Here is a 16,161-nt window from a genome sequence, read left to right as displayed (position 1 = left end):
AAGTACATGTTTTTACTATTGTCTCTCTTCTGTGCTGTTCCTGTAAGTTTGCTATTAGAATACATTAAACTGTAAAAAAATTTTTAATAAAAAAATGGAAGGATTTTTTCTTCCTTTATATAAGCATTATTAAAACTTGGAATTTTAAAAACTACATATATACAAATTGTCTGCATTACAATAAATAAGGTGTCCAGACATAATTCAGAGTGTTAAAATTATTTCTACTCTCTGGAAACCAAGAGCTTCCTTGTTAAAGTGTAAAATGAGATTTCGTCTACTTGCAACTCCTTGTTCTCACAGCTGAACTGTCACAGCATGAAAACATTCCCCTACTGGTGCAGCTTTAGATACCTATTTCCCTGGTGAAAGAGCGCAAAAGGAACTGAAAGAGTTATTGACAATTCATACAGTATCCCATACCCCATTAGAGTACAACTACAAGCAAAGAAAATATTTTAACTCTGAAGGGAGACGGGACAACAATGTTTTAAATGATTGTTGACTTCACTGAGTAGCACTGAAAATGTCAAAAGAGTGTAGTCTATCAGGTTGGTAAGAGACTCAAGATTATACAAGAATCTAATTATAAGAAGTCTATTTCTTTGTCCCGTTTGCTAAGTCAAAGGTTAATGAGAAGTACGCTAAAGAAAACACCTCCTGTGTTATTGCAAAAAATTTCTCATGCAACATAAAAATGTAAATGAAAAAAGTATTTTAATCTAGTTCTCTCCATTAACATTTTAAAAAATAGCTTTTGAGGTATAATTTACATGCCATAAAATTTACTCATTTTTAAGTGCTCAATACAGTGATTTTTAGTAAATTTACAGAGTTGTGCACTCTCACCACGATCTAATTTTAGAATACTTGCATCATCTCAAATCCATTAACTTCTTGATCTAAGATGTTTCCATAAATTCACAGAAGCCACTGGTGAGTTACTATATATTCAAAGCCACACAAATATCCGCAATTGAGCAGGAAAAGTGCAAACTAACCTCACTTTTAATGACCTTTATAATCAATCCTCTACTCTGGCACTGGGAAGAAAATGTTCAGGTGCTTTCTCTGAAAGTTAAACCATTCTAAGTATTAAGTTATGGTACACTGTCTTGGAAAGAAATTAATTATATTTTTGTTGGTAACACATTTCAGGCTGTTTACACAGCTGACATTTCTCAGCTGTACCCAATTCATGCCCTAAGCTGTGAGGACGATCTTGTTTTGTAGCAGATGCCTCCACTTAGTGATTTAAACAAGTAAAAAAACACCATCGCCTGCAACAATATAGATTACAAGCACCAGCTTTATGAGTTTTTATAATCCTAATGAAAGAAAGGTTTCATGACATTTCTTTGGCTGGGATCTCCTTAGAAGACTACAGTTATAAGCCATTTTTGCCAAAACCTAAGTACTGGAGCTAGTGGATCTGCTATGGCACCAGTTAAAAGCAGCGGGCCCTAAACATCTTTGTTGTATCAAATCATGCAGCTCAAGGCAACATCCTGCCAATGTGGCAACATTTGCTCTGGGGAGGTGTGGGCAGGCATCACTTCACAGGTTCTGGGACAAGGTGCAAATATGAATAATGAGGCAAAAAGAATCAAGTCTCTTAATAGAGATTCCCTCTTGTGTTAGCTGTGACTTAGATACAACACCAGGTAGTATTACAGTCTTGAATATGGTGAGTTTAAGCTGCTTTCCATATTCTCCTATAGGGAATGAAATTGCATTAGAACTCTTTGGTAAAAAATTAAATGTTATAACAATCATTAAAACATGGGCCTCATAAAAGACTGTGTCAACTCAGTTTAATTTTTTAACACCTAAAATGTATAGGGCATGAGCCTACAGAAGAATTTATCACTGAATTCTTCACTAAATTTGCCTATCACTCTTGGAACTTGAATCTGTAAAGCCTATTTCAGTCTGGTGTCTTCAAGTATGGGGTCTCAGAGCAGTTGGCTTTTCAAACCCTGTGAAGTCCCACATTTCTGGACTATATCACCTTATGTTCTTAAAATTATTTTTGCTTTAAACTTTGTATTATAGAAAATTTCAAATATATACAAAATTTGAGAAAACAGTGTAATAAACTGAATATACACATCATCCAGCTTCAACAATGATCAATATGTGGCTCACTTGGATTTACCTGTATCTCTACTCACACTCCCAACCCCACAAGTTATTTTGAAGCAAATCTCAAACACCATTTCATTTATATAACCCAGTCAATTCTTGCATGTGATACTTTTCTGAGTTAATATTATATGTTAATATTAATTATAATAGTGACTCATTTATTGAGTGTCTACTGTGAGCTGGGTACAATACATGTATTATCACTAATCCTCCTCATAACAATACTGCAAATTAGTGAGGTAACTGAAGCTCAGAGAATTTAAGTGACATGGTCAGATCTTAATTATTTTCTTCTATTAATGTTATTATTTCTTGTAACAGATTATTAGACAATGCTAAGAACATTTCTGTTTTCTCCATGTCTCTCCAGGTAAACAGAAAGCTATCACTTATGAACATTACTCTTATTTTTGTAAAAATAAATGTAGCACATTTTCTGTCAAATGTGTCAAATTTTATCCAATAGGGAAAAAAAAATTCCAAAGTAAAAACAACAACCACATCCCTACCCGTTAGCCATGGATAACCAGTCAATAATTCTAATGATTTACTATATCAACATTAAGATCAGTTGCTTAGAAATAAATATGACTATATGTAAACAAGTTTTTCCACTTAAAAAAAAAAGTTCCTCTATTTTCTGATTATTTTTAAAGTTCTAAAACCTACAAAGCATTTTCCAAAAGCATGGTGTTTAAATTGTGAAATAATTTAGACTCAGATAGCATCTACATAAATTGTTTAAAAATGTTTCTATCTTCCACAAAATGTATGATGGTGGTGTTGAGAGAGAAGGAATAATTATTATCCATATAGAAACACAGTATTTACCAGAAAATAAAAAAAGGTAATTTGCTTCCTAGCTATAATCATTTGGGTATTTATTATTAAAAGATGTTTACAAAGTCTCAATTTCTTTTTAGCCCTATTCATTACAAACATTGGACTTAACTTCAAAATTCTTGAAACATTCTCATTTTTTACCTTTTCTTCTTTTTCTTTCTTTCTTTCTTTTTTTTTTTTTTTTAAAGGGTATCTGGTTAGAACAAGATTATGGGTAAAAGTGGCCAAAATGTAATTTCAGCTGGCCCCCTTAGATGATAAAATTTACTTTCTGAGAAAAGAATAATCACTGCAAACAGGGCAGAGACAGGAAAGGTTTCAAAATTGACAATAGGATAATCATTGTAAATAGATAATAACAACAGGTAAAAATGACAGACTAAATCTTTTCCTCTAGCTTTTTATGGCAGTGAAAATTATGGGTATTTTAAGAATAAAGGGCCATTAATATTACTGTAAAAATTAACATTTTAAAAAAGTATCAACCTACTATGGGAAATGTAGTTTTAAAATTAAATATAATGATTAGGTTGATTTTGAGACAACTGTAATTTAGGGAAAAAATTGTGCTTGGGATATTTCATTAGGAACGTCTAAATATATTCTTTTCATTAAGGAAAAAATTAAATCAAGCAGCATCAAATTCCTGATATTGATACTATAACATTACCAAAAGAATGTTGATATACTTGGTTTATGATATCTGTTCTGCAAGTGAACTCAAATTATCACAACTCCTTATTTTCACATTATTTGATTTATAAGGTTCTTTCAATGGAACATTCAAAGCATTTGATTCTGCTTATTATCACAACCAATTAGACTGAAAGTGGCAAAAGAGAGAAGAGAATAAAAAACTGATAACTCAACTGTCACTTACCGAGTCATCTGTGGCAGAAGTTGGCCAGCCCTCCCATAATTGATGGCGAACAGGGATACTAGTAAGGTCATACACATTTCTCTTTACCTATACAAAGAAAAAGACAGCACAATTAAAATAAGGTTTCCACATGACTTATGATCATTGCCACTTATGCGATATTCATTGTATTTCCTTTCCTGGATTTGAAACAAAAATTTGAAACTAGGAAAACAAAAGTCAGAAAAATTTTGTAAAAAATTCTAAATCAAATTTAAAAGCAGATTCTCAATGAAGACTAGGGGAAATAAAGGTTCAATAAACATCTCCCTCTGCCGATTGTTTTTATATTCCTGGATGACTTCAAGTTTCTTTTCAGTCAGGAAACTTTAGGTACACAGTTCATCTATGATGGACTATAATTATAAATGTTATTAATGTATTAAATCTTTAAATGACTCATGATGTGCAATAAACAAAAGATATACTTCAAGTTTCTATGTAGTTTTTGGTTGTTGTGTTTTATTTTTTGGACAGGGCAGGAGGAAAAACCTGAATATCTTTATTGTTTGGTGGAAGTTTCAAAGATATAAAAACTTAATAAAGCAGCACAGATTATTTCTTTGATATCACCCCAAATTAAAAACTACTTCAACAGAGTATTTATTAACTGAAAGTCATCTGTTAACATATTATTTAGGCTCCTCCTGAAAATAGGGTAATGATACTTTTAAATACTGTTAAAGATGAAAAACTACTTTTCTCAACATGCAACATTGTACCTTTCATTTTAAAAGGACAGGAGGTAAGTAATTTCTCCAAATAAAGTGTTGGAAGGTTAAACTCTATGTTACCCAGTAATTAAGAGGTGTGGTATCTGTCTTTAGCTTTACTTCTAAATAGGACACAGAAATTCTATTTCATTCTGAATGTACAAATTTAAAAAAATAACAAGTCCTAAGAATGGAGAGATCACCCACCTTAACTAACTCTTCAAGTTAGTTACAGGAATACCTGACTGTAACAAGTAAAGCTAGTATTGAAATGTTGCACATAATCTGTTCTATGATGCCACTTCGATATGGAAAACAAGCAGTATTCATTCATGTTTTAAAAAAAATGCAGAAGCCTAAAGTATCACATTATCCAATTACAGCATCTTGTATCACATTACTGTTTATTATACATAAACACATCTAAGTTATCCTTCCAGTGAAATAGAGATATATACTCACTGGGGAAAAGAAAAAGAAAACAAAACTCGGAACTCAATCTATTTTTATCTCTAATGTACACCTGTGAAAAAAGACTAAGAACTGAGGAGCTTGGGGGCATGGCTTGATCCCCACTCAATTCAAACAAACAGCTTTTCTTCAGAGGTTCTTAGCAATGGCCAGTCTACCATGCAGTATTTTGTTTATGGCCAGCTGCATGAAGTTTGGAAATTTTCATTAGTTATTATCAACACAACAATTTAACCAAATGCAACTGGGCAAACTTCTGACCACTTCCACTAGCCAAGACTATTTTGTCATGCTTAAACATTAGTGCTCTTAAGGAACAGGGTGTTTCATAAACCCAAAGCATTATATTAATAAAAGAAAGGGAAAGGACAGAAAAGGCATTAAGAGGAGACTTTAGGCCTCAACACAAAAAATTCCTTTCTTAAAGTTATTTTTGAATTATGTTGTCTAGATACACCAAGTTTCCTCAGCTATTGGGGGGGGAGGGGAGGAGAAAGACAAGACAAATATTTACATCTGTTGGAAAGGTAGCAAGCCTACCCCAGCATTGAAGAGTATACACAAATACTATGGGTTGAGTATATAAACAAATAACTCTGGAGTGGGATTCTTTAAATTCCACCTTAATTCCAAAACACAACAATATGGTATTATGAAATAAACAGTATTTTTCTTCTTCCATTAACTCATCTGTAACTGCACTGAATTGAATAACATTCCTTTGCTATTCTAAGCCTGAAAAGCATGTTCTGGCTATAGTGTTATGTTGGTATAAAGCACAATGCCAGACTGATGTGCTGAACAAAAGTGATCAAAGTTAGAGTAATGTTAGCCATTGCACAAGTATTTGGCTTCATTGTTCTTCCCAGAATGACATCTGTTAAGCAACTTGTCATAGAATAAACTGGTTAATGCGGACAGAACTTGGCTGAGACAGTACAACGTAAAGCATATTAGGGAAAGCATATTAGGCTAATGTTTGATTGTTCCAATGAAAAACTAAATTGACAGAGTTTCTGAGATTAAGCGAAAAGAATCATGTGTTAAACCGCAATCACTAAACAACAATTTAAGTGAAAACAAACCAGTCTTTCAAAAATAATTTCCTATTTTATCAATGTTGTAACCATAGGCAGATTTTACCATTATATGAAAGAAAGATAAGTGATAACGAGAGCAAAAGCACAAAATGAGTGATGGTTTTACTAATGGAGATATTCAAATTCCATTATCTTCAATGACGGTTTTACTTAATTAAAAATTTACGTCACAATCTTGCAGAGAAGGAAAAAATCCCAAATGTACACAAAAGTAAAAATGATTCTTTTAAAAAATTAGTATTCTAGGAAACCTGAGTAACAAAATACAGCTGTGTATAAAATGATGCAGATGAATTTAAGGTCATCATGAATCATATGAAGAACAGAGTTCTCTTAGAAAGGGAAGAAGGATGGAGAAACAGAGGAAGAAGAGTGAGAGGCTGGGGGGAGAAAGGTAGGACTAAAGGGAAGAGGGAAAGGGGACAGGGAAGAAGAGAGAGAAACTGAGAGATTGACTGATTTGAGAGATTTGACAGCACTTGAGAGAGGCAGAAAGAACACACATACAGGCTGGGATGTTGTAGCTGGCATGCCCAGCTGCCATTATTGTGCTACTTCTGATGGAGTTTCATCTTTAGAGATTTGTGTTAAATTCCAGTTAAGGACAAGTGGCACTTCACAGGGTAACATTTCCTAAGGGCCTTTTTGTCTTACACATTTTCTTTGATCAGCATTGGCTCAGTAACATGCTGAACCTTCATAATCTTTTCAATTCTGGTTATGCATTAAGCTCTAAATCTATGAGATTTCAGGCTGCTAAACTATGCAAATGTTTCAATTAGTTCTGAAGAAATTTAATAAATGCTTTGATTACCAGCTGAACATTAAAGTTATGTTGCAAAGTATACTGTATATGGATCAAGTATTCTACATTGACAACAGACTTTTCAGAGTTTGTTTTCTAGATTTCCTAAAAGGATAGTTTCATTTCTTCCCATTGCCTCAGATAATTGTTTGTGACTAAGAAAAAATTAGATTAACTTGAAATAGTACAGAATTAATACAGTACTGATTTGCTTTTCATAATAAACATCTATTTATTATACTATAATTAATATATAAAGCTAAGCAATGCTCTTTAACTTCAAACTCATGTGCATTTTCAGTGATAAATACAGCACTGGGGAAAAGATCATTTTTATTTTGACCTGCTCAATATAAAATTATATTAAGATCTTCATCTCCCACAAAGTTTTCTTCTGAGTTCCATAAATTTTCAAATTATTTTATTTTTTAGTTAAATTTTATCAGAATTTCTTAGAAAAAAATTCTTATGAAGTTACTCTACTAAAGGCTAAATTTTGAGGCTCAGATTAGCCTCGAATGAGTTGTTTGTAGCTATTCAAACTGAAATATAAAAAACTTAGTTAAAACTTGTCAGCCTTAATAAAATCATTCCTTGTGTGCTAAATGTTGATCAAACTACTGAAAAACATTTCAGGGAATTTTAAATGTCATTTAAAGAGAAAGCAGATTCTGATAGTAGAAAAGGCACAAGGTTTGAGGTATTATGGCATAATGAGAGGAGAGAACTAGATTTCTAGTCCTAATTTTGCCCAGCTATTATTGTGGGCAAGTTGGTGAAACCTCTCTGAGACTTAGTTTACTCAATATTAGAAGAGAATAAAACAAGATCACTTCTGATTTTCAAAATTCTAAAATTTTATGACAATATTGGAGTTAATTCTAGGAAAAGGAAAAGAAGAGCATTCTTTATGTAAGCGAAGGAAGTAATGTGGGAAAGTTTAAAATGAACATGGAAGAAAAATAGTAAAGAGTTAATACAATCATCCAAAAGGAAAACTGCAAATAATTTCATGTAAGAATAACAGATTTATAATAAGCATCTAGGTGAATTTTTTTCTTAGATGAGAAAAGTCTTAGCTTTTGTTTTTTATTACACTAAAAAGTCTACATTTTTTAAAAGGCTAAATAACAGTTTCCTCTTATGAAATCTCATTTAAAAGTAAAGCCAGTCATGTTGGTTTCCCAAATAACTATTCCATCAACCAAATGTTATCAGTGAGGCTATGGTTTTGCCACAATACTACTAGCTAAGTGATACAGTTGTAAAGTTCCATTAATTTATGTCAACATCTTTAAAATTTTGAAATCTGGCTCAGGATTCTTCATGTATCAAACATTTTAATATAGCAAAAAAAGAAACAAAATACTTAATTTCCATGGGATTAGAACAGCTATAAATTTATGAGTATTCTAGTTCCTAATTTCTCTGTATTAAGAATACTATGGCAAATTACAACCCTTACCAAAAAGCACCCTGAAACGGACATCTATCTCATTCTCTTATCAATCAGAAGAAAAAGGCCTTTGGTCCTACTAGAACCTGAACTTATCCAAATTTTAATTATATCAAACTCTGAACTCCAAGTACTTCACACTACCAAATGATGCTCTGGTTAGGAGTTTGCTAAATAGTAACTGCACTGAACAAATAAGTATTTGTGTGTGGGTGTTTAAATCAAAATAAGGCATACAGACTAGGCTTCCTTCCAGTTTCCTAGCAATCTTTGGTGCTCTGAAAGGCTTATAGTTAAGAAACCAATCATTCCTGATCCAGACTGGGTTTTGAACACATACTTTATATCTAAGGACTTTTCTTTTTCTTCTTTTTTAACACATTATATACTCACTGCAGTTGCAGATGGATTTGTTTTACTAAGATGCAAGTTAAAACCCTCCTAAAAATCCTTCCTGAACAAAAACACTTGAAACCGGATGGTGCAAGGGGAATGAGAAGGTGGCATCAGTAATCAAATGTTAATTAGCAAGCTTTTTTCCCCCTTCCCTCAGGGCTGGCCTGTGTTGGAGAATTCAAATCAGAAATCAATGCTCCAAGTGTTTAACTATTACTTCTTCTCATTAACCATTTAAAAGACTCAGCAATTCTCTCCTCATAAAAACAGTAACTCGAGACATTTCTTTTTCTCAAATACCATCTTTCCAGAAAACAATGAAGATGTTGTTTGAAGAAAACTATAAAATTGAAGTTGCTTTCAATCAGGCTTTGAACTGACTGTATTCTGCTCTTTAAAACATCTTTTGGCTCTAACTGAATTCTTCATTCCAACAACTGTAACTAAGTTTTGCTTTGTATACCATACTTAAAAAACTTATTCTACCTCTTACTTGTCAGTAAAGAAGTTTGACAATTGGCATTACTGCGAATGATGACAATAAAGCTAATCAAATATGGAAACACATTTGAATGCATATACTTGGAAATGGATTTTATCCATCCTGAAAAACTACCATGGATAAGATTCAACACTTTCATTAGAAACATGGTTATATTCATAATTGCCTATCCTAAAAGGTTGGTGTGGGTGAAAATGATATAAAATAGATAGATCATATTTAAAGTGACTGAACTAATGATCATAAATTAAAATAAATTCATATCTTTAGCTAAAGGTTAAGCCTGGATTTTAAAAGAGAATTCCTACAGTGCTAAGAAAATGTTTATAGATGAGCAAGGCTGAGTATATTTCACAAATAGTAAAGATGCTAAATTTTAAGAGCTTTCTGGAAAAAAAAGATTTCGAGAAACTATGAAGTTGCAGAAGTTGAAACCATAAACAACAACAATAAATAGAACAATTATTTTTCTACAACAGTGGTTCTCAAAGTGTGGTACCTGGAGAAAAGTACTAACATCACCCGAAAACTAGAAATGAAAATTTGGGGGACCCATCCCAGACCTAGTGTGTTGGAAACTCTGGGGACTAGCAATCTGTATTTTAACAAGCCCTCTAAGTAATTCTTACTAAGCCAAAGTTTAAGAAGCACTGTTTGAGGATGTGTGAATCACGGGCTTTCCCAGATAACCATGCCTCTCTAGAATATTCATTCTAAAGTTCTTTGAGTTTGTGCCTAATGTAGACAATCCTTTCTGAGAATAAATATGATTAATAATGATTTGTTACAGAAATTTTAGACATGCTATAATTTTATTTGAATGATAAAGTGATCATTGTTAGTTTAAGAAATTAATGAGACACCCCACTACCTCTTTACTACAGACTTTATAGCACTGAAATAATTGAGAAATAATAATCTTCATCATTGAAAATCTGTGTTATTCTTCTGTTTTTCTGCCTTAAGCTTAAGTGTGATTGCTTTCTGGCTATAATATATATTTGGACAACACAGTAAAATTGCAAATCCACAATAAGTGATATATTGGTCATCATAAATAAATAATAAATAAATAAGTAAATTTGGAAAACACCTCTATACATCAGCTGAATTGAAGAAATGTTCCTAAACATCAGAGAACCATGTTTGAAGCAAATGAAAAGCTAAACAGTTTTGTTTGTTTTTTGTCACTCTCTTAGGCTAGAGAAACAAGACCCAAAGGAAAAATAGCAAGAGGTTAACCTCATATCAGTCAGTCGAGACCTTATCCTAGAGGGCAATATCTCCTCTCTATTCTTTATGGAAACAGTAAGAGAGCAAAGTTTTTCAAACTATTTAATGGTCTAATAGATATGTTTTTTAATGCCTGCAATGAATATATCAGTCACTCAAAAAATGCTCTTAAAATTACCCCTTTTAAAATAAAGTAAATCAATCAATTTATAATTCCTTCCACAATTAAGTCAAAAGTCAATCCTAGAAATAATTGCACAATGATAAGAACATTTTTAGGAGTTTTACTTTAACTTAACCATTTTATAAAGTTCAATTTTATGTATTACTTCAAAGATTGATTATATAAATCCAGAAATACCTGTATGTAAGAAATGTTTTGATTTTTAAGTCTGAATTTTAGTAGACAATTTAATATAATGTCAGAAGTAGTATATAAGTTAATCTTAAGGATATAATCGTATGTGTAAAACCCAATATTTAACTATAAGGACATTCATTGCACCTTGTATATCATCAGACATATACAAAATTGGCACAATTCTTAATATCCAATAATAGTATAAATAAATAAATAAACAAAATATCATACATCCATTAAAATGATGATGTAGAACCAGGGTCAGCAAAGTACAGCCCCGAGGCCAAATTCAGTCTTCTGTGTTTGTAAATGAAGTTGTGTTGGAACACTACCACTTCCACTTGTTTATATAATAACGTCTGTGGCTGCTTCTGAACTACTATGATGGCAGAGTTGAGCAGATGCAACAGAGGCTATATGGCCTGCAAAGCCTAAAATATTTATTATTTAGTCCTTTACAGAAAAAGTTTGCTGACCTTGATACAGAAGAATATTTACTAACATTAAAAGTTGTTACATATTAAAGAAAAACCAGGTTACAAAATTATGTACATTTCTGCTTGTTATTAAGTTACATACGTATATACACATATACATACGTGTATACACATATACACAATATATTGCATATAATATATGCAATATATTATATATATTACATATGTGTATGTGTATTATGTGTATGCACAGAAAAAAAATACACAAGATAAAATTTGTTCCCTCTGTATCATGGAATTATGACTCATTTTTATTTTCTTTTTATCTTTTCTAAGTTTCTATTACTTCTGTAATAGGAATTTTGTTTTGCTTTATTTTTATTCAAGGTAAAGACATGCCCTTCGAGTCAGAACAACCTTGTTTTCATTTTCAGCTGTGCTACTAATTATAAATAACCCTGAACAAAGTAAAGGGGATGGAAAGAGAAGCAACTGAACATTTACTGAGTATCTTTTACAAACCAGGACTAGGTTTTATGTTAACATATCATCTTCACAACAACCTTTTACATATATTATTGTCTTCATTTAACAAATGAGAAATTGAGGCTCAGAGACAATAAAATAATTTACCTACAGTGACTACTTAATTAAATTAGGATTTAATTTAATTCTCGGAGATTCTAAAGTCTAGATTCTTTCTGGACTATGACATAATCTTCTCTTAGCCTGAATTTCCTCTTCTGTAAAATAAAGGGTTGTAATAAATCTTTAAATTTCTTTAATATCTTTAAAATTCTTTCCCACCTGACACTTTTATAAATGCAATGTGTAAGAATTTTCTATGAGACCATTTATACTTACTCTAAATGGTGGGCGTTAAGTGGTAACAAGTAAGAGTAACCAACTACAAATAAAAAGCTCTGTCATGAGACCCAGAGAGCCTATTCACACCTGTTGTGCTGCAACAGGTAATGAAGAGCAAGTTACAGGCTGTAGATTTTGTACTTTTAAGCACTATAGAGGAAGGACAACTGCCAGATCAAATAGCAACTTGTTATTGTTTCAACAGTTGAATGTGGCCTTCACAGTATGAGGGCAGTTCCTGGTGTCACACACAGCTGGGAAAGAAATAGCAAGATAAAAAATTTTCAAGGAAAATAAATCAAGGCAAAAGAACAGTTAATAATAAATAAACTATAAAGTGAGAGGTAGCAAAGGCTCTTTCTCTTATAAGCTTTTGCCCAAAGCCTTCTGAGTTACCACCCCATGCTAATGTAAGAGTTCTGCCTAGAATAAAAGAATTTGAAGACATTCACACTATAGGTCTGCTTCTTCTACTTTGCCAATTTACAATAAATTATGCCCTACCTTATTATTCTAGTTTTCCTTCTTTCAATAGTTGGGCCCTCTTGCCAACCCCTCTTTTGATTTGGACAATGCTTTTGATTTGGACAAGTGAAATTCTGGTGAAGAATTTGTTTTTACTTACAATCTCTACAAGTTCTAATGTAAAATTGTGGGGCAATGACGTTAATCTAGCCTACCAATTTGTTTTATCGTAGAATTGCATTTTCTTTTAAATTTTATACACACACACACACACACACACACACACACAGAAATTAAACTACTTGCCCAAATGTCATTCAGTTAGTCTAGGTCAGGATGATAATGCAGATTTTAAGTTCTTAATCCATTTCTTCTTTCCTCTCAAAAATTTTTTTTTCAAAGAAAAGACCATTGCTTCTAGAGGAAACTTCAAATTTTTTAAAATGCCGCCAATCCTACTGTTTTGGGCAAAGACCCATCTTTATATTTTGATAAAGACTGTGTATCCTTTACCCATTCTGGTAGCACCACACTGATGCTTAGACATGATGTTTATGTTTGCTTTGCTGCTTTCTGTTGCCCATCCAGGCCTTTGCCTTTCTCTGAGATGCTGAAAAAAGTGGTGGGAACCATCAGCAATGGAAGCTCAGTCTATAATCAGGTCTCTTATAATTTTATCTTTTCTTGTTAACAAAAAAATGCAAAAAACAAAGACAACAAAGGGACTTAGTGTTGGGGTCTGCCATGAATACTAAAGTGGCCTGGGGGTGTGGCTCATCAAGTGAAAATAAACCATTCAAGTCATCCACATCAAGGAGAAAGTTTGGGAACACTAGGCCAGTGTTTGCATTTGGGGCCCTGGAGTCAGGAGAGTTACATTTCCCTTCACTCTGCTTAACCAAGGCACCAGAGACAACCTATTTAACCTCTCCTTTCGGAAATATTAAGTAATCTCCAAACAGCAGCACTGAATGATATTTAGAAGTGCGTCCAGTTAGGTTTTCTGATTCTAACTTGCTACTTTCCAAGATCAGTTTTCAGTATTACTCTCTCCAAGAGATATGTGGGTGGGAGGGCAGGGAGGATATCTTAAGGAAAGTAGCAGCCTTGACTAAGGGCAAAATTGTAATAAGAGGATGGGCAACATAATCACATACCTTGTTAATTTTAGGTGAATGAGGTAGAGTAGGAAACTTGTTCCAAATGACAATTTAATTAAAACTTATCAAAGTGAATTGACACTATGAATTAAAGTCTAATACTACACACCAAACCCTAACTAAGGACTAATGCTGCCAATGCTCAGAAGCTCCACACAACTGGGTTTTAATTAAGGCAGTTACAATCCCAACCCAAGGATTTCACTGTTAGGGCTGGCTCTGAAATGTAAATATAGCTATTTTATAAAGAAAATAACAGGAATACCCTAGCCAATGTATTCTGATCTTAATGTATTAAGATCAGAAAATGTTTTTTTTTTAAAATCATGATTCATTAAATAAGCAGGCATTCTAAATAAATTGTCTGAAGTCTCCCATTAAAAAAAATTACTCCTATTTATTCATTAACAAAGCTATTCCTTAGCTCATCCCTGCCATAACCTACTCTATTCAAAACCATATGGGAAAGGACATTAAAAAACCGCCACAAACCATGGACTTCTGGTATTAGTGCTACACACTGCATACCCCTATTCATTATTCTACCTCCCTTGTTTAATCTATCATTAAGATTCAGTGACCCTACACTAAATTTAAAGCAGATCCTTCCTTCCTCCCATGCCTAAATTCACATACTTTTCTAGTTGGGGATGCCCTCAAGTATTAACAACTCTACGGGGTTTCTCTAATCTCAGCTCTGAACTATGTCATGCTATAGAACCAAGAAATTGCTGTTTTACATCTCTAACTATGGAGGCTTCCATATAAAAGGACCATATAATTTACTTAATAAGATAAAGGGGGAAAAATCACCATTTAATAAGTATTTTTTTCATTGTATATGAGGTGCATGGAGACACTGTCATATGCTATGTTGTCTTACAAGTTAATAATACCTAGAGGCATTACTTCAACTGTATTCATCACAGAACTCAAGAGTTTTAAATAATAGTGAAAATGTCAGGTGTTGACTATCTTAATAAATAGAAAAACAAAGGAAAAAAAGAACATGCTGATTTAAATATATAGTTGATAAAACAATGATTTTGGGGAAAAGATTTCAAGAAATTAGCAAGGTAGTATTTCTAGAAAATACTAAACTTCATTTTCAAATTATAAACAAAACAATCTAATGTACAATGTGGCAAAATAAAGGGTAAGGAGTTGTGTGTATGATGGTCTACCAGTGCTAACAGAATTTTCTATGAAGATAGAAATGTTCTTTATCTGTGCTGTCCAATAGGGTGGCCACTAGTCCCATGTGACCACTGAGCATTTAGAACACAGCTAGCTAGTGTAGTTGATTAAGGAACGTAATTTTTAACTTTATTTAATTATAATAAATTTAAATTTAAATTGCCACATGTGAATAGTACCTACCCTATATTACAGTATATTAAGATTACTTAAGTAGAGAACACTGTGAACATAAAAACATACTACTGATAAAACTATATACTTACATACTTTATCTCATTCTTACTTCTTTATAGTCCTTGAGACATAAAGATAGAAATATTGTGCTAAATTAATTTTTCACACATATACTTTTATTGTTTTTAACAATGTTAAAGTAGCCTAATAAGTACCAATAGGAACTAACTGCTTTAGTATTCTGAAATTGAAGGAACAGTAACAGAATACACATAAATAATACCTTACTTAAAAAAAGCAATATGGGCTATATTATAATCCTTAAACATCCAAGATAGTCAAATATTCTTTAGGAAAAAATATAAGCTTGATTTACATAGCTGCCATATTATGTAGGTCTAATTATTCATCAATTCCTTCCTTTCTTCCTTCCTTCCCTCGCTCACAAAATGGTTACCTGGGAATAATTACAATGATTTAGATGTTACTACAACAAATGATGTTAACTGCACATCTGGCAGTTTTTCATTTAAGAGAGTGGTAATTCAAAATTAATGCCTTCTTTTTGGGCCAAGGTTCCTAAAGCATTCATAGGAGCAGAGCTGGAAATAGACAGATATAATAGATGCTATAACCACTACCAGTCTCATACTCAGTTCCATATTGATTCAATAAGTTATTACTGAGCATCTATCACTTCAGTGATTACAATACAGCAAAGAAAGTGCTGGGTGAACAAAATGCAGACCTCTGTACTCCCTTGAGGAAGTGCATCTGGTTATAAGAAAATATGTGAGAATGGCTATAATATACTTGTTATAGGATTTTTTTAAAAGGTAAATAAAATGAATGAATGAATGAATGAATGAAAAAAAAATGCAGAAGGGACCAGAGAAGAGAGTTAAGAATGA

General features: G+C 32.5%; 1 protein-coding gene across 3 annotated transcripts in view; it reads right to left on the bottom strand.

Moving 5' to 3' along the window:
• Positions 1-16,161, bottom strand: part of FAF1 (Fas associated factor 1) — a 514,999-nt gene that overhangs the window by 204,183 nt on the left and 294,655 nt on the right. For all 3 annotated transcript variants that reach the window (XM_032429321.1, XM_032429322.1, XM_032429323.1), the window contains one exon: positions 3,872-3,958. In XM_032429321.1, coding sequence (XP_032285212.1) covers positions 3,872-3,958 — 87 coding nt within the window. The remainder of the gene's footprint in view (positions 1-3,871; positions 3,959-16,161) is intronic.

This window comes from Phoca vitulina, unplaced genomic scaffold (assembly GCF_004348235.1).
Source record: "Phoca vitulina isolate PV1807 unplaced genomic scaffold, GSC_HSeal_1.0 scaffold2, whole genome shotgun sequence".
Lineage (NCBI taxonomy): Eukaryota > Metazoa > Chordata > Mammalia > Carnivora > Phocidae > Phoca > Phoca vitulina.
This window is presented reverse-complemented; position numbering and strand designations above follow the sequence as displayed.